We start from the raw sequence: 23,023 nt of genomic DNA on the forward strand, positions 1-23,023 counted from the left end.
TGGACAGGAGAATGCAGCGTTGCGACCTGATAATATTCTTATATGACTTGAATATAGAGTTTGTACAAAGCGGGGAATTTACTCGATAGGTGCAGTATGCATGTTGCCTTGAACTGGCACTTGGTGAACTATCACCTGGGTAGGATGTCAATTGCTTTCTACCCGGTTTCTTTATCTTTTAAACCATAATAGTATGTATTTGAAGAATGACTAGCTAGCTAGCGGTGACCAAAGATATCGATGGTGTCGGGACTTTCATCCTCATCCTCGTCCTCGTCATCGTCATCTTCTGTTTCCTGGTTGTCTGAGCTACCGTCACTCCCAGGTTCGGTTTCAGCATCACTGCTCCCAATTAGCCCGAGTCTTTCCTTTATATTTACACCACTCCAGAAATTAAAACCACTAAAGCTTCCCCTGGTTAATCGCATGGGTCCCCTAGATTGGGATGTTGAGCTATCTACGTCTTCTTGACGGCTAAGTGCAAAGTAGTTCGTCACTACCGGCGACTTTGGAGTTGCTCTCGAACTATGAAAAGATGTATGAGGAAGGCTACGGGCCTGTGATCCTCCACTGTCAGTAGGCGCCTCGTGGAAATGATGACCTGGCGTCTCGATGACAGAATTCCTGGCTCCGGTACGGTGATCGTTAGAAGTTCCAGGTATAGGAACGGCGAGGCCTTCACCACCACTAAAGGAGTTCTGTCTACCCTCCGTAGGTTGTGCCGGATTGTAACTACCGTTCAATAACTGCCTTTGGATAGTGTTGTATGACTCACATCTACACTAGTCAGCAAACATTCAAATGGGCTAAGGTAATCTCAGAGCATACATTTCACATTTCAGGCCCAGCCAATGGTATGGCACAACGCTCTTCGCATGGCAATCGTTGCAATATATAAGGGCATTTGTATCTTTGAGTTCAGGAGGCATTGGCTGGCTCATGATGGTCCGATCAAGGTTTCTGAAGTTAGCCTCCATATTCGTAACACTCTTGCTACAAATGGGGCAGCGATATGAACTGCGAGAATGCTCAGAAAAGCATTTTTGATGTATGCTATGGCCACATCGCATGAAAATAACCGTATCGGGTGAGCTGAACATGAATTCTCCGCATATTGGACAATCGCATTTCGTTGAGCGTTCAATGCATCTGTGGGTTTGTTGAATCGCAATTGGTATACAGGCAGAGCAAGTCTATTAAAAATCAGCATGTTAATATAAACCATGAAGACGTGTAGATATTACCTGGCAGTGGAAAAAATCTTTTCCAAGTCCCTGACCAAGGCGACAAATGCCACAATCACCGCAATGGTATATGCTTTTTTCAGCATCATCATCCCAGAGTTTACATATAGAGCAATAATAAAAGGCTGATTGGGCGCCACAGGAATTGCACCATTGGCCTGCAGGCTGTGGAGAATAACATAGCATGCAAAGCATGTTTTCTGTCTTCTTTCGATCAAGGGTATGAGATTCGCTTTCGTTATGACAGAACCGGCAAGGGTACCATTTCTTACACGTAAAGCATTGAATCTTCACGTTCCTTTTGTAGTGCATGCAGCCTAGCTCGACGACTTCATCGGATGCGGCTTCTTCAAGATTGTCCGTAAACGGGTCATCTGCAGGTTGGTTATCATTAACAGACCTGCAAAAGTATGTTCGTTCCAAGTCTTCCTGCGATAGGTAATACGGGCTTCCGGATATGCCACTGTCCGACTCTGAACTAGACGAAAGATTGCCCAGCGCTCGTTGCTTTCTTGATGACTCTGGAGTACAAGGGGCATCATGTCCTTGGGGTGTGGGTGGAGGAGAGCGGGACTTGACCGCGGAATAATACCCTTCTGTCATGATTTCATGCATCAACCGGGCTTTTTCCTGGCTTGAAACATTTAATTTCCAAATTGCGTGGATCCGCCTCCGCATTTCGACTATATCATCACTTTCTGCCGCATATTTTGTGGTATTTTCCTCCCATCCAAGTTGAGCTTGTGACGTGGTCTCGTTGCCATTACTCCCAGGCTGACCCTGGGAGTCGGAACCCAAGTCCATCCTGTAAATGCAGCGAGTCTAACACCGCATTTCCTTTAATTCTGCCTTAATTTCCACTGCTATCCATACGACTTCAACGTGGTTGAGAATGGTATAGCCCACGGCTATGGGTTGGTCTCAGGCTCCGGCGTAATCGGATTTGAATGGCGAGTATGGAATCCGTCGTGAATTCTAGTGGACTCACAGCCTTTATATTAGCTCATTCATTTAACTCTTTATAATTTGATAGTAATCCGCGGCCTTACATTCACCGTTACGCTATTGAAGTCCCCGTGGCCTACAGGATGCTGCCTCCAGATAGTCTCAGCTCAGCCGACAGCGACAACGACCGCGTGTTAAAGAGTTTCTAGTTAAAAGACGATATAAAAGATGTAAGATAAGTCACTGGCTAAATATACGGCAGCTTATGAAGGGAACTGGCAAAGGTAACCGGGTGTTTATGGCTGTCTGGACGCTGAAACTGCCTTTCTTGTAGGACGATGATATGAACGATAAGAGAAGTTAAGGTTTGGGCGAAGGCACGAGCCAAAGGTGCAGAATCGGGAAGGATCATGTGATAAAGCTTATCGGGCGACCCGTAATTACAATACCAGTATATGTATTTTTGACGAAGCAGGGCAAGGCAACGTCTCCAAGATATAGAGAAATGCTCAATAATTGGCTGCAGAGGCACTGATATAAGTTCGAATCAGTCCATTGCTATCGTGTTATTATGACGTTTTCAGCATTGTGTAACCACAGGGTGTCGCAGTGTTGGCGGTCGAGTCGCGATACTTGCGAGTGCGGATACTTAGGATTCTCAACTTTGGAGCCTTCACTACCTAGCTGATATATTTCCGGGGGCAAAGCTGGAGGGGAAACGGAACTGTGACTTCACTTGAGACAAAGGTTCATACTTTCGTTTAACAAGTGCAAGGTTCTGTTAAATTGTCTCGCACCGATCGACTGGGGTCTAGGTATTCTTCCGATAATCCTATATGGCATCTATTAGTATGAAATTGCAGATAGGATCAAATGAATTGTATATAGCTCTAGATAGCCTTACATTGGGGAATTGCAAGCTATATGCGGTTGCTGCCAATACCGGACCATCGTTAGCGTCTTCAGGATCTTGCGCTCAAGGCTTCCAGGCTGAGACGCGTTTTCGAGAAAGTGAAGCGTATTAATGATTCGACGCGGATCGAAGTCTACATCAGTCCCTTTTCTAAAGGCAGATCGTAGGACCCAACGGATAACGTAGCGTGAAGGGCTGGAGTATTGGACGGTTTTTAACGCGGTGCGGTAGAGGTGCCGGAAGGCCATAGTAACGCCATGTTTGTAGGTTACCGACTCAAGGGCCTGAACTGTCAAAGTCATCTGCCCTTGTAAGCGGAGACCACAAATATTGTATTCCAGATAGGAGGGTTGAATTTGGGACGAGAAGGCATCTGAAATGTTGCTTAGGAACTCTGAAGTTATTGAACCCTGGAGTTAAACATGATTATGTAATGAGTTAACCAGTCCACTAACCTCATTGGCCTAAATACAAATTTGGGGGGCATGTTCTAAGAAATGCAATAATAGAATGAATCAGGATGAATATGTACGCTAAAAGATCATGACAGCTGGTTAATAAGCCTAGTAGCTAGGCCGTACGTTACGTTTCAAAGGGGAAAATGGGGGGATCTCCAACGGTTTATTCAGGCCAAGTCGCCGGTTACGACGATCATTCTCAACGCGTTTCCCATCTGGATCAGCAAAAATACCACTCTGGTCCTGTACATGCGAATGCTGTTTGGATAGAGTACGTAGAGGTCCAAAGTTTTCGTCAAGTGGTAGTTTGTCTCCAATAGTCCTAAGTATTCGTCGCTTTTTGACGGGATCTGGAAGACCATCGTCTTCGGAAAAGTCTTTCGTATCCTTTTGCTTCTGGGGACGATTGCCAACCCGCGGTGCTGGGCCTTTTGTGAATTTCGGAATATTGGTCGATTTCGGGGGATTCTTTAGCGGCTGAGAATTTGATTTGCGTTTATTCGTGGTGGAGGCCTCGTTTTCATATGGTGGTAAACTCTTTTCCTTAATCCTCAAGGGCTTGGCCTCCACGAATGAAGGACTATCGCCATCGCTTTCGCTAGATGTGAAGTTTATCGTGAAGTCATGGCTCTGACGGTTCAGAAACGGGGTGATAGAAAATATTGATTTGTCTCCAGGAGCCGCGGATATTTTTGTTGGTAGCTTTGACATGTGGTTCGGTCCCGGCGTACCTATAGATGCATCCGTGCCGAAATATAGGCTGCGTGGAGGGTTCTCTGATGCATCTACAAGGTTTTTGGTATGATTGCGGCGAGCAGGAGACATGTCGGAATCTTGAACCTTCACCTGTTTCTTCGACACCGTTACACCCCGGGTATCTGATTTGGAGGTATGGGTTGAAGTCTTGCTAGTTTGAGGCTCGCCGTTGACGTTTACGTCGTGTTGCGGGCTCATGATTGTTCTATTTGATACATGGGAGACCCTCACTTTTTCTGAGTTGCGCTTTGCGTCGCGAAGTTCAACCTCAAGGGAGCTGACTCGGCGTTCTAAAGAAAGCTTTTCCGAGAGTATAGTCTGATAAGAGCTGTTCTGGGAACGAAGCCGGGTGATCTCTGGTTTCATACTTGAAACTTCTCGCACCAGAGATGCATTTTCAGCCCGTAGTTTACTCATTTCAGCTGCAAGCGACTGCATAGATGACAATTCTGCCTACCACATATGTCAATATTTCGAGGCGTCATTGCCAGGTTACATAGAGCGACAACTGACCTGCAGGCTATCTATCATCTTGACCTTGGCCTGGAAGGACTTATGTAGTTCTTCTATATCATGCTGCATACGGGTTGAATGCTCCCGTATCCGCGAGTTCTCTGTCTCTACATCATTCAGTTGTTGTTTTGTTTGGCTTTGCTCTTTGCTAAGGGCCTCTTTATCATGCTCAGAGAGCAGCAATTGCAGTCTAGGCAGCCGTGCATTTTCCTCAGCCAGCAGTAAACTTGCACAATAAAGACTCTTCTCAAATTTTGCTTCAAGCTCGGAAAAGGGAAGCTAGATCTCACATCAGAAGGTGTTCTTCGGCTCTGCTTGTTTGTTCGACGCTATAACTTACCACTTCCATATTCTTAACCAAAATAGAGCCACAAAAATATATAAATGTGTATACTGTATGTGAGTCCAAAACAATATGCTTCTATCAATCTACTGTAACAAATGTAGATATGAAACTGACATCTCATGCGTTGTTCCAATGTTGCGTTGTCGCGGTCATGAAACTTTTATCAACAGGTGAGGTCGCGTTGCTTACGTAAATTAGTTAACGATGAACCACCAACTTCCAGCTTCAAAATGACACCTTTCCGTCATCTCAGAGCTCTAGTAAACAGAAACGACCGAATAACACCAAACATGAGGTTGTTTTCGCTGATTCTTTGCGCTATATGGCCAATTGCGCTTGCCCTGGGTGCTTCATCAAAGGACGGAGATAAATATTCGAAATTCAAGGCTGCGTCAAGGTCTACTGGCGCAGTAACTCTGGACGATGCAAGCTACCATGAACTCACCGCGGCTCCTCGAGATTACCATACTGTTGTGCTCTTGACGGCTATGGACTCGCGATTCGGATGTGAGATCTGCAAGATGTTCCAGCCGGAGTGGGAACTTCTCAGTCGGACTTGGAGCAAGGCTAAACTTGGAGACTCAAAGTTGGTCTTTGGTACACTCGACTTCTTGGATGGGAAAGGCACATTCCAGCAGGTAATTGAACGGCAAAAGAAACGTCACTATTGGCGTTATATCGCAGTACTAACTGCCATCAGCTCAAACTTCAAACTGCACCGGTCGTGATTCTCTTGCCGCCTTCCTCCGGCGCAGGCTCCGAGAACAAGCCAGCTCGATATGACTTCAGCAGGTGAGTGTGAATTCAAAGGAAGTGAAGGAATGAACAGTGAACTAAATGATGTTTCTTCCAGTCCTGTCACTGCGGAGCAGATGCACCTATGGATTAGCCGTCACCTCGCTGGAGTCCCAACACCGAAGCTTGTTCGACCAATAAACTACACCCGAATGATGGGGATGTTGATAGGGATGTTAGCGGTCATATCGCTTATCACTGTATCTTCCAAATATGTCGTGCCAATTTTGCGAAGTCGCAACCTATGGACAGCCCTAAGCCTCCTTGCGATTTTGCTCTTTACTACTGGCCACATGTTTAACCATATCCGCAAGGTACCGTACGTTGCGGGAGACGGTAAGGGAGGAATCAGCTACTTTGCTGGAGGATTCCAGACCCAATTCGGCCTAGAAAGTCAGATTATAGCTGCTATCTGTGAGTTCTCCACCTTAGTTAATGTGCCTGGGGTATTTCTCCTAATAAACCTCTCTAGATGGTGTTTTATCCCTCGGCTCCATAGCTCTCGCTATGAAAGCACCGAGAATACTGGACCCTCAGTCGCAGCGAGTCACTGTAATTCTCTGGAGTGCTGTGACCTGGGTCATGTACAGCTTCCTTATTAGCCTTTTCCGTGTAAAGAACGGTTCATACCCACTCTCAATTCCTCCATTTTAATTGTTTATAGAATTTTTTTTCGAGTGCAAGAATGGTACCCTACTCATGCCAGCGTCTAAAATGTCCCCCCTCCCCCCCGCCTTTCTATCAATAAGAAATATAAGATTGAAATTCTTGTGTTCTATCATTTCAATAACTACTGATTGCCATTGTTCAAGAGTTGAACTGGTGTCAGAAAAACTAAAGTCACGATCTTGAAACATACGTTGTTTATTGAAGTTGCCAGGGCCACAGGCCGCTCAGAGGCTTTCAACTAAAAGATGAAGACGATAGACTAGGATACATGGAGTAATAGGTAATGGATGATATGACAGCCGGGAAAAATCTCGTCCGGCCGGCATCAACAGGAAGGCCATGATCATGTCATAACATGTCATGCCACATTATGAATGCGGGTGATGTCTTACGTGTCAACCCGAAGATCCACCATTAAGCAGAGGAGTTTGGAGGGGGGCAGAAGGAGAAGAGAAGTGGCACTCTGTCTTATGAAGACTTTCGAGCCTCTCCGCTGGAGCTGGAATCGGTGCGAGCAAGGTTAGGACCATTCATCTGACCATCTTCCTCCTGTGTTTCTTCTTCAAAGACGGGTTCGGGCTCGTGTGTCTCGAACTTGGTCTTGAAGTCAGCGAGACCATGGGTGCTGCTGTTGGACCGACGGCGAGAGTTGGTGAAAGTGTATCCGTAGTCATGTACTTCGTCTCCGGAGCGGCCCCTAGATACGAAAAGGGAGACAGATAAGCATCAATCGTATGATGTTGTGCGTCCTGAAGCCCCATCTTCAATCTGGGCTGACTTTGAGTTTTAAGGGGTGAGGGGGTGAGTGAGAAGAGGAAGAAGACAGCTTACCAGTTGCCTTTGCCGCCACCGTCCTTCTTTGTCTTCTTGGGGTCGGCGTCGATGTGTCCTGACTTTGCGAAGTAGCGAGGGAGATGCTCCTGGAAACTGGCTGGGTCGTCGTGGGCGGCAGAGTGGTCCCTGTCGTTCATCTTGTGGGAGCGAGTCACTAGACGTGCGGTTAGCTACCTCAGGTATAAGGGCCATTACGATGTTACCTACTGATGAATTGCTGTTTGCGGTCCTGGCAGTGATGGTGATGGTAGTGAGAGTAGCTGCGGTACTGGCCGTTGCGGAGGCTGTCGTAGCGAGAGAATTGGTAGGCCCTGGTGGGAGGAGAGAGAGAAGAGGAGATGATGTCAAGTTCCTCCTGCTGCCGAGCGTCTCTGCTGCCTCCCTTTTATACTTCTGCTGCGTCGCCCAAATAAGGCTCGTGACCGCCTGCCGGATTAGCTAACAACACTGACCCACTTTTACCCCAGATTTGGTGGCGTCATATTGGATTATATAAGCACAGGGAAGCCGATGGAAGAAAAAAGGGGTTAAATTAACAGTTTGGATTGCATGGTGACATGGAGGTAGGTAGATACATCAAGGTGACAGACACACTGGTAGAAGTACATGGTAAGGGAAAGGAGAAGAGGAAAGTAAGGGGTGAGGGTAGAAAGAAGAAGAGGAGGAGGCTAAGAGGTTTGTTCTATCTCTGGGACACCGTGCTCTATGATCCATGAGAACCAATGTTCGAGGTTTCCCTTCTCTATGTAATGCTTCAGCAGACTGTTCTCATCGTCAAGTTCTGTCGATAGGTGGCCGCGTTGCTCGGGGAGCAGCCGGGCAACCAGTTTATGTGGAACATCCACTCTGTCAAGGATGTCGGTGGGTCGGTGAAGGTGGTTCGACTCACCATCGAAGCCGAGCCCTGAGACGAAACATCATATGTTAGCTGGATGCATTTGTTTAGCAAAAACAAGGAGATACTCACCGTTTGTGTAGTCCATTATCGTTTTGAAGAGCGCTGTAGAGCGGATCTCGGCCTGGACCTCATCATCTGTCTTGCCGGCCGTGGCGCTGATATGCTCCCAGTTGTCCCGAATCATGCAGCGACGCCAGACAATCTTCTCCAGATTTTCGCGGTAAGCGCCGTCTTCCTTAACCGAGCCGCTCAGGTTCAGCGCACGCAGGGCAAGGCTGAACTCATGTCCGGCTACCTCGTTCTCCTCCGGCGGGCCAGCCGCTGGGATCGGGTCCATCAGAGTCAAAAGGTCCGCCAGCTCGTCTCCTTGTACCGGACAACGAGTTACTAGCTTTGCCAGGCCACGCTGAAGGGTCTCGCGCAGAGCAGGTTTCGACTGCACGAAAACATTCGCAAATTGGTCATTCGCTATCTGCAATCGCGCGCTTTCGTCGATGGCTTCGTTCAAGTGCGGCAGGTTGTCATACACAGACTCTTGGATCGTTGCCAGCTCTGTCTCATCCTCAAAGCAGCTCAGGTTCACCTGCATCCCCGTCTGAGTCTCTCGTGCTGCCAGCGTGGACAATTTTGCCAGTGCAAGCTCCACCCGCTTGCTCCATAGATTGGTTTCATGCTGGGTCGCGAGCTCCGTCAGAATCTTCGCTGCGTTGTCGTAGTTGCGCTCACCCAGCACTTCGTTCATCCAGGACAGCTTTCCGTAACCAGGCCTCTTGCGTAGGAAACGGGTCACGTCGTCCTTGTACTCCCGCATAATCAGCAGCATTGCCGGCTGTCCAGCCGTTATCTGTCGGGTAAAAAAGGCATCTGCCCAGGGTTCGCCGTACCTGGTGAAATAGCTGTCAATCCTAGACCGCCATTGCTTCACAGCTTCTTCACGCGGACCGGGTGTTGCTCGATCCACTGCTTTCTGGGGATGTTTCTGGTCAATCTTATCATGAACCTCGACCATAAGCTCCACAAGTGCCGTCATGTCATGAAAATTCTCGGCCAATGTCACAGCCTCTTCTAAATGTCCGATAGCAGCCATCTTGTAAAGCTGGGGCTTCCTCCTTTCGCGATGCGCCTTTTCAAGCAATTTTCCGTCATTCTGGATCTGACGATCTGTACTTACAGCGCATAATTGTCGTCGTTCCTTGTAGATTTGTGAAAACACTGCAAACTGACGTGAAAGGTTTTTCTCAAGTGCCTTAGCAGGGCTATCCTCGGCGTCTGTCTTGCCGCTTTGTGACAGTTGTCGCATCCACTGAATACATGTATTAAGTTCTGTGTCCAACAGGTTTTCCGTCTCGTCATAATTAACATCTAGCGACGTCCAGAACTCGGAAAGCTCAGTACACTGTGGGGTTTTCAGAGCTAACGAAGCATCGTCGATCCCGTACAAATTTGCGTTTTCTCGGCGGAAACTGAAGGCAGTTTCCAACGCTGCCAGCGAGATCTCGCTCGCCTGCCACACCTTGTCAATAAAGTCCCGTGTCACGCTCTGCGGCTTGTTATAGGCGACTCGAATGCCATTCATTATCCACGGAATGATATGTTCCATCTGCCAGGTATCATAGATAAACCAGTGCCTGATGGGATCGTCCGGTCCATCCTCTTTCTTAGCAGAGCTCTTGAATTTTTCTCCCATGGTCTCAATCAAGTGTCCAAGATACAAGTCTTTCTTGGGGTATCTTTTCTTAAGGTCATTATAGAGTGCCCAGATCGCTTTACTCGCTGCCATTTTTTCTGCGTCCCAGAGGAGCTGCCACCGGATCGAATAGCTAAGTTCAATATGGTTGTCCTTGATATATTTTGCAAGAGCTTGTAGAGCGTTGGACCGCATTGTCATTTGATGCTCCAAGGACGCCGCTATGGAGGAAATATACCTCGAGCTCGAATGAAGGATTTCGTCCGTAATATTTAAGATTGCTTCTTCAAGGCGGGGTTTCGAAGACAGCTCCTTGTAGTGGTGGAAATTGATAGGGTTGTCTTTGGCATTTTCAAAGAAGACAATCTGTTCAAGGCGTAGTTTGGTCGTCAATTGTACATCTTGTGCCGCTTCAGTCTTCAGACGCAAGCTGGACAGATGAACAAGTCCGTAGTTTTGGATGACCAGCACACAGCAGTCTCGGCTATGTTCGTCACGGCCATCATCTAGAGTCGATCCAATAACCACGAAATTGTCTCGATCCCGAAGTCGAACAAGATCCTGAAATTCATGTGTACCATCCTCTGTCGAATTTTCCACGGGTGTTAACGACACGAGGACGGTAGCATTTCTGAAGACGATGAAAGCACTTTTGCCGGGACGCGGCACATATATTTTTGGGGTAGAGTCCGCAGAGTCCTGTAGCGGACCCTCATAATCAATTTTGAAGATCCGACCAGCTTCTGGGACATTTTCTGGAAAGGCCAAATCAACAACGAAGTACGAAGTGGTTTCTCCGGAGACGGAGAATAAAACCCAGAGTGAGAGGTCATGTTCCGTATCGTTTGAACGTTTGCTGTTGTTCTTGATTGCAAAATCCAAGACTTGTATGGAGGCAAGGGAGCCGTTTTCAGAGTTTAAGCCTGTGTCTTTCAGCGCTCTGTTGATCTCGAGCGCTGCGTCCATACGTGCCTTCAAGCCACTGCCATTGTTCCAGTGTATATCCCAGACTTCAATCAATCCTGAGCTAGTCGCAATAATGACTTCACGCTGGCCCCGTTGTGCGGATCGGCCGCCTTTTGCAGCAGCAATATTCCTTCTCCAAGAGGCACCGCTAAATACATTCCTCAGGCCTCCAAATATACCGCCACTCGTAGCACGATTAGCCAAGTCAAGGAACCTTATGTTCAGGCTTGCTTTGCCATGAGCATCCATAATAGTCAGATGAGCAACGCGACCAGTAGAAAGAGTGATGATGAACCCGGACGGCTCCGCATTAAGTAGACCCGTAGCAAATTCTCCGGACATCATTCCGGGTATTGAGCCATGAACTGTATTGCATTTCTGTTTTATCAACCCAAGGATAACGTTGTTCGAAATCGTTTGCCAGAATGTAATTTTTCCGGTAGCTGGTATCACCACTAACATGCCTGCATCGCTTGTCGAAGAGCTGGAGGTAAACGCGCCAAGTGGTAAAGGGTCGATGTGTTTTGGAGATGGTTCAGGTATGTTGAACGTAGAGAAGTCACTTGGACTGATAGAGGAGGAACCCGACGAATAAGCCCAAACATAGGCCTGGTTGTGGGTGAGAATAAGTGAGTTTGCATGTTCTGGTGATATAACGCATCGAAATGGGGCTAGCGTTGTTATTTCGACAGTTAATACGTGATAGACCTGTAATATAAGGATAGCATACCTGAAGACTTCTGAAGAGGCTCTGGCAGGGCGGAGACTCGAGTAGCACTGTAGAAGCCATTATCCAGCTAAAGAAGCTACTAGTTAGTCATATTACGCGTCTTCGATATTGAACATAACGCGCTGGGAAGCTTACAATAAGAGTTGAATGGGAATCGTAGGTAGGTCGATCTGACTCCTTACGGCCGCGCACAGGGAGGTCGATAGATGTGTCACCCGCAGCCAACGAAGGGCCGTCTTCAAGGTCTGGCTCTACTGCCAAACAGTGCGCTTGTTCGTATGCTGCCGTGTCAAGCTCCGTGTCTCCGCCAGCGTCAGCATGTTTTGTTGACCGCTGTCTCTTCGCTCGCGGAGGTTGGAAGCCGTCCTCTGATCTAGGCCTCTGTCGTCGCCGGGGTCGAATAGATGCTGCGGTCACGGCAACGCCTCCCTGGGCAGAAAACATTGCGGCAGCAAGTAGAGTGGCCGTGGCAACGAGCCTCTTCTAACGGGGGGAGAGAAAAGAAAGTAGGGAATTTGATGTCAAGCTTGCGTCTCCAAGATCTTTTTTTTCATTTGTTTTGGTTGATTTCAATAAATCTCTTGATGCGGCGACAAGCGCGCTAAGCCAGGTTGGGCCTAGTCCAGAATTCTACTTCAACTTCAGCTTTCTACAACATTGACAACTCATCAATTGACGAAGCCAAGAAAAGTTTTATTAATAGTGATATTGGTTTGAAAGGTTTACTGGTCATTGTATATACATCATGAAGCCCTATTGCTATGATACAGGTTTTTTCTTTTTCTTTTGGTCTGGGCATTAAGGAGCAAAGGGGGGCAAGCCAGAGCAGCAACAACACAGGACACTGCACCATAGAGAAACATAAGAACGAAACACGTCTGCCTACAGCTCCCGGTAGTCACTAGGACGGGTTCTCTTCTGTCTTCCATGGTGGCGGTGAGGATTCACAGGTTGTCTGAAATAAGGGGAGTCTTCCTCATTCGCAAGCGGTTCGCTGATATGGCTCCGTTGTTGGTTCGAAAAGGGAGTCACTCCGTACTGTTGCTGGAAAGGTTGTTGCATTTGATTCATTTGATTCATCATCTGTGGGTTGAAACTATTGAAGTTCATTCCGGAATTGGGGATCCCATATCCCATTTGGCCCATCTGTGGGGTTGGCGCGCTCATAAAGGGACCTCCAGCCATCATATAGGGATCTGATGCCTGACTCCAGGTATTCCCACCATTGTAATATCCACCCATGGACATCATATCCTGACCGGCAAACGGATTCATCTGCCCGTATGCACCCATCATTGGCTGAGGTGGCATCTGTGGGAAAGGATTCATCATAGGACTGGGTTGTGGAATATTATTCTGAGGTGTAGTGCCGTGAGTATTGCTTTGAGAGTTACGATTTTGCGTATTGTTTTGGGTAGCGACCTGGGGAATATTGTTTTGCGGATTGATGTGCTGAGTGTTGTTTTGTGTATCACCGGTGCTATCTCGGGATTTTTGTTTCTTCATAGCCGGTGCCTGAAGTTGGTCATTATCCTGGGTTGCGCCATTTTCAGTTGCTGATCTCTTCTTCGAGGCGGTCGCTTCTTGCTGTGGCTGTTCCTTGTTACTGGCCTTCTCCGAGCCTGCCTTCTCAGGCAAGTTTATCTCGGTTCCCTCCGGCTTCTGTGACTTTTCGGTCTCGAATTCGGCCAGCCTTTTAATAGCCTCTTCATCAACAGATAGATTGTCAAGCAAAACGCCGTCAGCAGAACAGTTGGGGCAGACAAAATCGCTCTCAATTAGGGCATTAGTGATACAATCACTACAATATGTCTTTTCGCAGCACGGTGTCTTTGTAGGCGCTAACAACATTCTTTTGTCAAGGGGGCATAAGAGACCTCTGTTCTGCAATTGTTTGTTTCGCTCAGCATTAGCTGCTTCGGCCTCTGCTGCTTTGGATGCAGTTGCCTTCTCTTGATATAACTCCCACGAAGCTTTATCTGGCTGAGCAATAACAAAATCCCCATCAGCATTCACCATAACCCCTGTAAGTTTCGAATTGTCATCCGAGCCATCTAAAGCAGGCGAGTCTGGTTTCTCCACTTGTTTTTGGAATGAACGGGGAATGCCTGTAGACCGCTTAACACGATATCGGCCATCAAACCGGGGATCATTATTTGTTGGACAAGCCTGGATCCAATGACCTATAATCAATGTTAGGATTATTCTAAACCATAAAAACCTGGCTGGTTAAGCTCACCTTTTTCGCCACACCGGTAGCAGAGATAACCTGGCGGAGGTGGGTGGTCAGGAACCGTTACAGGTTTCCCTCGGCCTCGACCCATAACGGGAGTCATACTACAATATTATCGGTTAATTAAGATACATGGTGAAAGTATTGTTTAGGTATGGGCTCACTTTGTCATGTCTTGCTGCTGTTCCTTCCACTGCGTCTCCTGCAGCCGAAACAATGCTTTAAGTTTCTCATCTTCCGACTGGAGACTACTAATTTCAATGCCACTGTCGCCAGTATCCTGACGAGTAGATGGTTCGCCATCATGCTGCACATTCCGCGACGTGACAGGTGCCTTGCCTGACATGTATCTCGCCGCGCCGCCTTTACCAGGACGTGTGGCTGGGAAGCGACGAGCAATGACTGAGGTTGATCGAGGAATGATAGCCGTATCATCGTCGTATTCTACAAATCGTTAGTATATAGGAACCTCAGGGTATTCAAAGGATGAGGAAACTAGCCTTCATTTGTATCTTCATTGTAGATCGAAAGCTCAAACTCAGAGCCGTCTCCCAATCGGTTTTGGGTGATAATTTCCCTCTTCAGCTCAAAGACTGATATACCAGTTCCATCGAACGTCACCCTCGAAGGTTCTTTCTGAGACTTGAACTTGAAATGGACAGAAGAGGCCATGATGGCTGGAGCAAAGGCTGCGGGAAAAAAAAATGAACAACGTCTAGATTTTGAGATAGGGAGCAAGCTCGATGTGTAACACAAACACCTACTTTTGACGAAGAGCCAGACACTCGATGGAGAAAGTTATGAGAAAGGGTATGAAGATGATAGCAAGAGGGAATTCAACAAGATAAGAGTCAGTGACTCACGAAGTACAAAGGAAGAAGGGTAGGATTAGTGATAAAGGAAGATGATTATGGGGAAAAGCATTCGAGAAATGAAAGAGGAAGAGAGAATAATGGCCAGGTTACGGGGGTTTTTGGCTTGAATCGTTAATAAAGAACTATTAGGCGGAGGTAAAGAACCAGAGCGATAGAGGATTCCAAAGCAAGCAGACGCCTCCGTCCTATGTCAAGTCTTCCCTCTAGGAAACGAAGGGAAAAAGCCGACTTGCGAGGGAACAGATTGTGTTCGAGGATCAAACTGTGTTGTCTTTCTTTCTTTTCTTCTTTTCTCTGATATTTCTTTCAGGCCTGCTAACACCCAAGTGGGTTACAAGATGAAAATATCACATATAACAACAAGGGGCACCCAAGCGGCCGCCTAGCGAAGGACTGAGAATGACAGCGAAAAAGCCCGTAACAGGAAGAGGGGAGAAAGAAAGCGCCACCACGCCGCGAGAGTGGCCGCACAGGTGTGTCAAGAAATCTCAAACGGATCAAGGGCGCAAGGGAACTATGATATAAAGCTATTACACTGTTACAAGAAAACGGTCAGTTAGCATCACTTCGGCAGAAAAATGAGAGAAATAGGTGGTGATAATATAACTTGGCACATGTTAAATACCTTCTAGAAAGACACAAGACTGAGGGAGCCAACGCAAAATGCCTTCTCCGCTAACCACTTGAGAAGAAATAACGGGCTGGTGATTGCTAAAGAAAAACGAAGAAAAGGAGGAGACAACGTTGCTGTTCTCGTGGTCGTTGTCGTTGTCGTTGCTGAAGCTGAAGTTGAGAAGGTTGAAGTTGACAAGAAAGAAAGAAAAGAAAAAAAGGGTCGCCATCGCACGTGACCAAATTTTGGGGCCAGCCTCTGCTTATGTAACATGACGTCTTCCGTGTTGTGACTTTCGATGCGCTTTCGCTTTCACTTCGCCTTTTTTTCCTGCTTCGTTTCTTTGCCCGGCGATAGAGACACCATTCACGCCTAGAAAGCGCCGCCTGCATCTTGAGGCGCGCCGAGCTGATAGCCCAGCAGCATCGCTTCAGGCTGTGTACCTTTTTAGCTTGCAGTGCGCCTAAGAGTGGTGGCTGAGATGTGGTTGACGAGAGGTGCGTTTGCTCTTTCTCCTTGTCTTCTTCCGGTTTGCTTCATTTCGCATGCCCTCTCAAATGCGTTACTGACTCGGTTACGTTTTTTAGTGGCCTGGCTGTGCTCTCTATACCTTGCGATTTAATGATAGTTGTTGCGCCGACTTATGCTGGATTTCCGATACCCTTGAGCTTCATCACGAATGGCCCGCCTGTAATCAAAACGCCCCGATATAGTTCGATATATCCTCGGTCTGGGGCAGCAGGTGAGGGGGTTAGCTCTGGGAAATGCCTGGCATCGTCATGGATGACCCAAGCGTTCATGGAGTATGGCGCACCGTAGGGACGGTGAACGGAGATAACGCGGCTTCAGATAATGGCGCCTTTCAAAATACAGATATCAACTCCCACGCAAATGGCCAAGCGAATGGCATCAAATCTCAATCAAACGATATAATTACGGCTCCGGAGCTGCCTCCTCCGGAAATAACCCATATCACTCAAGGGTTCTTTCCTCTTGCCAAGGGTATCAACAGGGTGGTTGTTCAGTGTTGGAACGATCTACTTCACCTTCTTAGCGAGCTTGGGGATGCTCCTCCCAACCATCAAGGCGGCAGTAGCTCATCCAATGCTTCAAGTGCCAAGAAGAGCCAGATCCTCGAGTTTGCCCAGGCAAAGAGAGCCGAATTCATCAAACTACTTGTTCTCTCACAATGGGGACGGCAAGCTGTTGATGTTGGCAGATTGATTGATCTGCAGTTTTTTATTCGTCAACGCTATGATCTATACAACCACGCGATTTTCCTTGCCGGAAACATAAAGCGAGACCTTTTTAAGGCGCAGATGGGAAACCCGGACTTAGAAACCGCATTAGAAGCACTTTCAACCGGAACTGTCTCGGCTCTTCCTGCAGTAGGTTTCTCCCTCTTACGCGTTGGCTGAACCCCGTATTGACCGTTTCATCTTAGCTTCCTTTTTTGCCTCCAGGCAAACTCTCCCCCAAAGATACCCTAAGAACACTTCGAAAAATCAATAAATTGATAAGCATCCGACTCATCACCCATGACTCCATTCCGGAATACGCTACATACCGTATCCATGATGGAAGGGTCACGTTCACAATTCCAAATGAAATCGAGCTAGACTTGTCAATAGCCCAGGAAACGCGTAACTCTCAGTTCTTCTTTGTCGACCTCCGGTTTATATTTTCACCGTCATCTGCACTTTCTAGAGGCCCCGTTCGTGATAATCTAGAACGTACTATCAACACCTCGCTAATGAAATCGGGAATCGTTGGCTGCTGCGACCTCCTTCACAACCTTGTTTTGACCCAAAAAATCATGACATGTTTTAGACAGGCTGTTGAATTAGCTCGATCTCATTGGGGTAATAATCTACGGATCGAGTTGCTCCACCGCACTCTCGTTATCCAGTACTGGACCAATCGGCCTGGGCCAAAAAGTTGGATTGAAATCGGAACTAGGCGTAATAAGTCACAACGCCGAGGCCGGGCAAACCAGCCAGATATACCCCGTTTATATGTTCGCTGGATTCGAGATAACAAGGAGGTTTCCGTTGAAAGCACACATTTCGAGAACAAGATTATATCAGTTGAAACTATACTGCGAAGGACTATATCACGGCATATCCACGACATATTCTTCGAAGTCTATACCAAGCTTACTGCATCCAAGTTGTATGGCCAAGGAGTACTCTTCCTAGAGTTAAACACGTCTGCAATGGAGCCCGGGAATTGTTACCTAGATATACAACTCACCCGCAGGAAAACTATGCGATTAGCTATCGAGCCTGTAGGCGGAATAGTTGCTCTACGGACAGTGCCACTATCATTGAGTCGACATGATGTTGAACCTGATCCCAATAAAGCACTATCTGTAGGGACATACGAACGTATCTGCCGTCTCAGATGCCTGGTAGCGATGGAAGAAGCCGAAAGCCACGGACGTGTGGTTGGCTGGAAGCTAATAGCACCCGCAAATGTTGATATGCAATCACTGCGCAAAGTACTTCCTGTCAATGAGATTAGAAATATCTCTCTCTTCCAGCACGGAGACTGGGATCCCAATTGGCTCGTTGCTTTTACAAGCAGCATAGAAAGGGATGACTGGTGGGTGATCCAGCTGCGGGATAAAGCATCAGCAACTGAATCTCAACCCCAGTGTCCCGGCGATGGCCGCCTCATACAGTTACAGCAAGCGCATGCTATTACAGGACAGTGCGGATACGCATCCAATAAACACCGTTATCGTTCTTTTGCGAAGCTTGCTAACTCCATATCGGGCATGGTTGTAGCACATTCGAATGCAGACTGCCTTAACAAACTAAAACTTTGCCACTTTCCAAAGATAGAGGACCAGGTTCTAGGAGTTGACAACGAAGTCCCAAGTACCAGCATATGCTACAAAGCCTCTGATCTTCCACACCAGTTGCGAGTGGCCTCTCCCTTATCCAACAAAGGCAAGACTATCATTAAGGACACCATTTATCTCTCGTATAAGGGAATCAACCACCGAACTCGTGAGGCAATTGTCGTGGCTACAGGATTTTTTGCAGTGCCAGTTTCTCATCTTGGAATGGCCATCTTAGCTTCCGATTCAAACCTCAGCTTCAAGCCTCGGTCTCGAAAATTTGCAATTCGATATCTTACGCGCACAGGTGTGCCCATTATCGAACAGCTCTTCTCCTGGTTACAGCGGCTCACAAATACCATTCTTGCTCTGGGGTTTATCCACCGTAAAAAATTCGTAGTCACTTCGATGTCGTCATCGAAAATCAGCTTTACATACCCTTCTTCCAACGGCAGTCTACGGGCCTCTATATCCTTCCAGTACATCGACACACCTCCGCCTCTACTTTTACCAGACACCCAGCAAGCCAAGACTAAGGGTGATAAGAGACCTTTAGCCCGGCTTCGGATGTCGCTAGACCTCCATGGCAAGAACCCTCATCGACGCATCATGGAATCATTAACAGCCATACTCAACGACCCTTCAGCTGGCCTGGGCTTTACGTTGGAGTTGCTTACCCTCACCCTACCTCTCCTGGAAGCCGTTGAGACCATTCTTGCTGAATCAAGAGACCGATCCCGCGCTGTAGTCAGAATAGCGGCTCGGTCTGCCAAAATGTACCATATCTCATACCCGTTCCTCCAATATCGATTCCACCTGACGATGAAACAACGCCGACAGCGCATTTCTTGGCTTCTTCGGAATGGCACGATTCCCAGTGTCCGCATGAGCCAGGTAGCACTGGAGAGCGAGCTGACGAATAAAATACTCAAGGTCAATGGGGATGGCTGGCGCGGGCTCGGAGACGGAGCCATGGCGGAAGCAGACAATCCAGTCAGCCTGATCATGGTACTCGACAACATTATTAAGACACATGTTGCGCAACAACGCACGCAAACGGCCGCGAATGGCGCTGGCAGAGCGATGATGTTGGATGGGAACCAGAGCAATTCCGTCCCTAGTAGTGGCACTAGCCAGCCTGCTATGACAGCAACGAGTACTACAGGGGTAGTGTCCCCGAACAACGAATCAGATGCCAGCAAGCAAGCCAACAACGGCAGTGTAATCACCATTGACTGATTTGAATGTATAAAAATAATAAATAGCAATAATATATTTAACGCGATTGGTTCTATTTGTGTAGAGTTGGGCTACCAGTAGATTCACAAATTGAGCAAGTTGTCAATATCAAGATGTATATCATTAGAGGTATATTGCTAGACAACCGAACGCAAAAGGTAAGAAAAGCTATCTGTCCTTTTCTCGACTATTTATTTCCCATCCTTTTTCCCTTTGTCCCCTATGATCACTAAGCAAGAGAGAAAAAGAAAAAAGACAAAACAAGCAAAGCAATCCCATTGACGGACGGGTAGAGGCAGTTCGGAAAAACAAGTCCATTGTGAGCTGGTTGCAATTGGAAGTTGGACCAACTCGAGAGGGGGAGTAAACGTTAGATTCATAAGTTTACATGAAAAAAGAGATTCAAAGCATGCCGGCGTAAAGGAAGAAGAACTACAACTCCTCATGCTCCTTGTCAGCCTTCTCCTCAGACTCGGGAGCATCAGAAGGCTTTGGTGGGGCTTCGGCATCCTTTGGCTTTCCAGTGACATCGCTGCCATCCTTCTCGACCTTCTTCTCATCGTAGGCGTCGACCTTGTGCTTGCCGTTGTCACGGACGAAGTTGGCGAGGTCCTCGATGGTGCGAGAGCCGGTGTACTCGACTGGCTTATCCTTATCGTCGGCAGGGAAAAGCTTGATGGTAGGGAAGCCCTGGATCTCGTCTGGGATGTCGTTGGCGGTGGCATCGACCTTAGCGATGGTCACCTTGGAGGCGAAGTCCTTGTTGTCCTTGTACAAGCTGCCGAGCTGGTCGTACTTGGGAGCGAGACTAAGCGTTTGTTAGCCAATTGCATGATTTAAATGAGATCGTGTGGTGTGTAAAGGGGGTGAACTTACGCCTTGCAGTGTCCGCACCAAGGAGCGTAGAACTCGACGAGGACATCCTTGTCCTTGTTCATGACGATCTCCTCGTAGGTGTGGGCGACGATGACGGTGACTGGGCCGTCATTCGTCTCTGGGACGGCCTCGGACTTGACACTAGGAGCAATGTCACCGGCGATGACACCCTCAACGAACTTGGTGATGTCTTGCTTGGTGAGCTTCTTCTCCTGGTCGAAGGGGTACTTCTTGTTGGAAACAGTGTCCTGGATGGCGAAGGCAGGGAACTTCTCAGGGATAAGGTTGAGGTTGGCAGCGTGAGCACCAAAGGCCTTGGAGTCGATGGTAGCGAAGTTGATCTTGCCCTTTAGCTTTTTGGCGAGGTCCTTGAAGTCACTAGCGTACTGCTCACGCTCCTCAGCAGTGTCAGCAAAGATGTATGCAAGAGGGATGCCAGCCTATTTTTTTTTTACCCCGTTAGTTAGCAATCGTCCACAAAGAGAGTAGGTCTTGCTCGTATGATACTATGATACTTACCGACATGTATCCAGAGTAGGTCTCTGGGCCAACCTCACCAACGAGGGGTGTGCTGGAGGACTTGATGAAAGCCTTGAGAGCCTCGGCCTCGAACTTGCCATCATACACGTCCTTGCGGTCATCGAATTCCTTGTAGAGGACAACAGCGGGGAGCGAGACACCCTCCTTCTTGGCCAGCTCAGCGCTGCTGGTGCCGGCAAAGAGGACATCGTCCCGCATTGAGTCAGCGAGGGCAGTGTAGGTCTTGTTGGTCTCCTTGTCGTCCTCGCCAATGAAGGCGACGACGACGACCTTGTCCAGGGACTTGACCTCCTCGAAGTTTTCTGCTGTCACAACCGAGACTGATGGCAGGCTCTGCTTGATCATGTACGAGGTGATGCTATGGGTTTTGTCAGCGCCCCCTTTTTCTGCTTCTATCTTCTAGATCTATAGCAGGGACTACTCACGCTGGGGACTTGCGAGCACCGTTGTAAGGCTTGTGCGAGTCAAGGCCACGGAAGACCTTGAGCGTAGGGTATCCCTCGACGCCGTACTCCTGGCAGAGGTCGGCCTCCTCGGTGCAGTCGACCTTTGCGAGCTGGATGTTCTTGCTCTTGAGCTCGGTGGCTGCTTTCTCATACTCGGGAGCGAGGGCCTTGCAGTGGCCGCACCAGGGGGCGTAGAACTCGGCCAGGACGAGGTCATGCTCCTTGATGAAGTCCTTGAAGGTGTCTGTCTTCAGGGCATGGACGTCCGACGAGTCTGTCGAGGCGTCTGCGGCGAGCACGGCGGGAGCGAGAGAGACGCCGGCGAGGGCGAGGAGGAGGCTACGGACGCCCGGCATGCTGTCTGAGTATCAATTGGCACGGTGCTTCGGCTGGGAGAGGTCAGAAGGAGGAATCTCTATCGATGTCGATGTCAATGTCGATGTCGATGTCGATGTCGAGGGAGGGAGGAGGAAGTTCTGGGGGTGTTGTTGGTCGGAGAGACTTTATATAGCGGTTGCGGGCCGGCGGGCGCCTCGCTGCTTTTAGCCTTGAGGACAGGCTGTTCTTTACTCGCGGGCGTCGCTTAGCTGGTTGCCGCTGCAGCTGCAGCTGCTGCTTAGTATTTACTACCTATTTATTATTCCTTCTTCCTGGCCGACGAGCAGCGCGGACGGCGGACGGCGGACGCAGGAAAGGCTGTGCTGCGAGTGGCTCAGGGACGGGCCAGATGCGAATCTATTGCCTGCGGGCTGAGAGGCCTGTAGCGAGCAGCCAGACAGCGATACAGACCGACAGACACAGCCAGTGACCGTGAGATGCAGGCTGAGATACGGAGTAGCAGCAGCCACAGACAGACAGAATCACCGGCAGAGATGGCAGCGAGGTTCCCCAGCTATCTGCAGGGCGCCGAGTAGGTCTTCTTCCTCCCATCTGCGCTCTCGCCGGCCAGCAGGGCTAACTGTAGTTACCAACATCGACGGCAGACGCGAGTCGACGCTGCGGTGCACCAACTGCGCGGCCACCATCTGCCTCGCCTCGCAGGTCATCAGCAAGGGCTTCACCGGCCGCCATGGGCGGGCGTATCTCGTAGCCGACCCCAAGGCGCCGCATCCTGCCCTCAGCGTGCTGGCAAACACCGTCGCCCACCGCGCGGTGCCCAGGCAGCTCGTCACCGGCTCTCACACGGTCAGCGACATCGCCTGCCGCTTCTGCCATACCGTCCTGGGCTGGAAGTACCTCGCAGCCGAGGAGGAGAGCCAGAAATACAAGGTCGGCAAGTTCATCGTCGAGAGCAAGCGGGTCAGCCTCTCAAGAGATGGCCCGGTAGACTTCTCTCATGCTGCCGCCGCCGCCGCCGCCGCCGCCGCTGCTGCTGCTGTAGACAATGGCAGCGGGAAGAAAGAAGAAATCGAGTTTGATAGCCAGGATGAGGACGAGTGCGAGGACCTCTTCGCCGGCGTCTGGACGCCCTCGCTGGCCGCAAAGCGCCGGCAGAGACGGAAGCACAAGTCATGAGCTACTACTCTCCGGCTGTTGCTTGAACCATCATTATTCATATGCTGTTATCACCTTTCTATTCCCTCATAACATACAGGTTGATGC

General features: G+C 48.7%; 11 protein-coding genes across 11 annotated transcripts; 3 read left to right on the plus strand and 8 right to left on the minus strand.

The window, feature by feature from the left end:
• Positions 1-218: 218 nt before the first annotated feature.
• ARB_02617 (CHY and RING finger domain protein, putative) lies at positions 219-977 on the minus strand (the record flags this gene model as incomplete). Its single annotated transcript, XM_003011049.1, has 2 exons — positions 219-687; positions 829-977. 2 exons carry the CDS (start codon positions 975-977, stop codon positions 219-221), a joined length of 618 nt encoding a protein of 205 aa, XP_003011095.1.
• A 263-nt stretch (positions 978-1,240) lies between these two features.
• On the minus strand, positions 1,241-2,048 carry ARB_02618 (uncharacterized protein; the record flags this gene model as incomplete). The annotated part of the gene is made up of 2 exons (XM_003011050.1): positions 1,241-1,476; positions 1,517-2,048. 2 exons carry the CDS (start codon positions 2,046-2,048, stop codon positions 1,241-1,243), a joined length of 768 nt encoding a protein of 255 aa, XP_003011096.1.
• A 1,617-nt stretch (positions 2,049-3,665) lies between these two features.
• On the minus strand, positions 3,666-5,178 carry ARB_02619 (uncharacterized protein; the record flags this gene model as incomplete). The annotated part of the gene is made up of 3 exons (XM_003011051.1): positions 3,666-4,748; positions 4,830-5,108; positions 5,170-5,178. The coding sequence occupies 3 exons, from the start codon at positions 5,176-5,178 to the stop codon at positions 3,666-3,668; spliced, it is 1,371 nt and encodes a 456-aa protein (XP_003011097.1).
• A 287-nt stretch (positions 5,179-5,465) lies between these two features.
• ARB_02620 (uncharacterized protein) lies at positions 5,466-6,624 on the plus strand (the record flags this gene model as incomplete). Its single annotated transcript, XM_003011052.1, has 4 exons — positions 5,466-5,813; positions 5,876-5,967; positions 6,005-6,384; positions 6,443-6,624. 4 exons carry the CDS (start codon positions 5,466-5,468, stop codon positions 6,622-6,624), a joined length of 1,002 nt encoding a protein of 333 aa, XP_003011098.1.
• A 483-nt stretch (positions 6,625-7,107) lies between these two features.
• ARB_02621 (uncharacterized protein) lies at positions 7,108-7,610 on the minus strand (the record flags this gene model as incomplete). The annotated part of the gene is made up of 2 exons (XM_003011053.1): positions 7,108-7,336; positions 7,471-7,610. 2 exons carry the CDS (start codon positions 7,608-7,610, stop codon positions 7,108-7,110), a joined length of 369 nt encoding a protein of 122 aa, XP_003011099.1.
• Positions 7,611-8,390: 780 nt separating this feature from the next.
• Positions 8,391-12,198, minus strand: ARB_02622 (nuclear pore complex subunit Nup133, putative; the record flags this gene model as incomplete). The annotated part of the gene is made up of 3 exons (XM_003011054.1): positions 8,391-11,668; positions 11,755-11,821; positions 11,890-12,198. The coding sequence occupies 3 exons, from the start codon at positions 12,196-12,198 to the stop codon at positions 8,391-8,393; spliced, it is 3,654 nt and encodes a 1,217-aa protein (XP_003011100.1).
• A 438-nt stretch (positions 12,199-12,636) lies between these two features.
• Positions 12,637-14,659, minus strand: ARB_02623 (uncharacterized protein; the record flags this gene model as incomplete). Its single annotated transcript, XM_003011055.1, has 3 exons — positions 12,637-13,960; positions 14,152-14,431; positions 14,488-14,659. The coding sequence occupies 3 exons, from the start codon at positions 14,657-14,659 to the stop codon at positions 12,637-12,639; spliced, it is 1,776 nt and encodes a 591-aa protein (XP_003011101.1).
• An 820-nt stretch (positions 14,660-15,479) lies between these two features.
• ARB_02624 (uncharacterized protein) lies at positions 15,480-15,704 on the minus strand (the record flags this gene model as incomplete). The annotated part of the gene is made up of 1 exon (XM_003011056.1): positions 15,480-15,704. The coding sequence occupies one exon, from the start codon at positions 15,702-15,704 to the stop codon at positions 15,480-15,482; it is 225 nt and encodes a 74-aa protein (XP_003011102.1).
• Positions 15,705-16,239: 535 nt separating this feature from the next.
• Positions 16,240-19,559, plus strand: ARB_02625 (RNA polymerase II holoenzyme/mediator complex component Rgr1, putative; the record flags this gene model as incomplete). The annotated part of the gene is made up of 2 exons (XM_003011057.1): positions 16,240-16,863; positions 16,920-19,559. 2 exons carry the CDS (start codon positions 16,240-16,242, stop codon positions 19,557-19,559), a joined length of 3,264 nt encoding a protein of 1,087 aa, XP_003011103.1.
• A 432-nt stretch (positions 19,560-19,991) lies between these two features.
• On the minus strand, positions 19,992-21,777 carry ARB_02626 (uncharacterized protein; the record flags this gene model as incomplete). Its single annotated transcript, XM_003011058.1, has 4 exons — positions 19,992-20,367; positions 20,436-20,875; positions 20,955-21,333; positions 21,401-21,777. 4 exons carry the CDS (start codon positions 21,775-21,777, stop codon positions 19,992-19,994), a joined length of 1,572 nt encoding a protein of 523 aa, XP_003011104.1.
• Positions 21,778-22,236: 459 nt separating this feature from the next.
• On the plus strand, positions 22,237-22,936 carry ARB_02627 (uncharacterized protein; the record flags this gene model as incomplete). Its single annotated transcript, XM_003011059.1, has 2 exons — positions 22,237-22,331; positions 22,471-22,936. 2 exons carry the CDS (start codon positions 22,237-22,239, stop codon positions 22,934-22,936), a joined length of 561 nt encoding a protein of 186 aa, XP_003011105.1.
• Positions 22,937-23,023: the final 87 nt, after the last annotated feature.

The sequence above is a fragment of the Trichophyton benhamiae genome (assembly GCF_000151125.1).
Source record: "Trichophyton benhamiae CBS 112371 chromosome Unknown contig01462.26, whole genome shotgun sequence".
Classification (NCBI taxonomy): domain Eukaryota; kingdom Fungi; phylum Ascomycota; class Eurotiomycetes; order Onygenales; family Arthrodermataceae; genus Trichophyton; species Trichophyton benhamiae.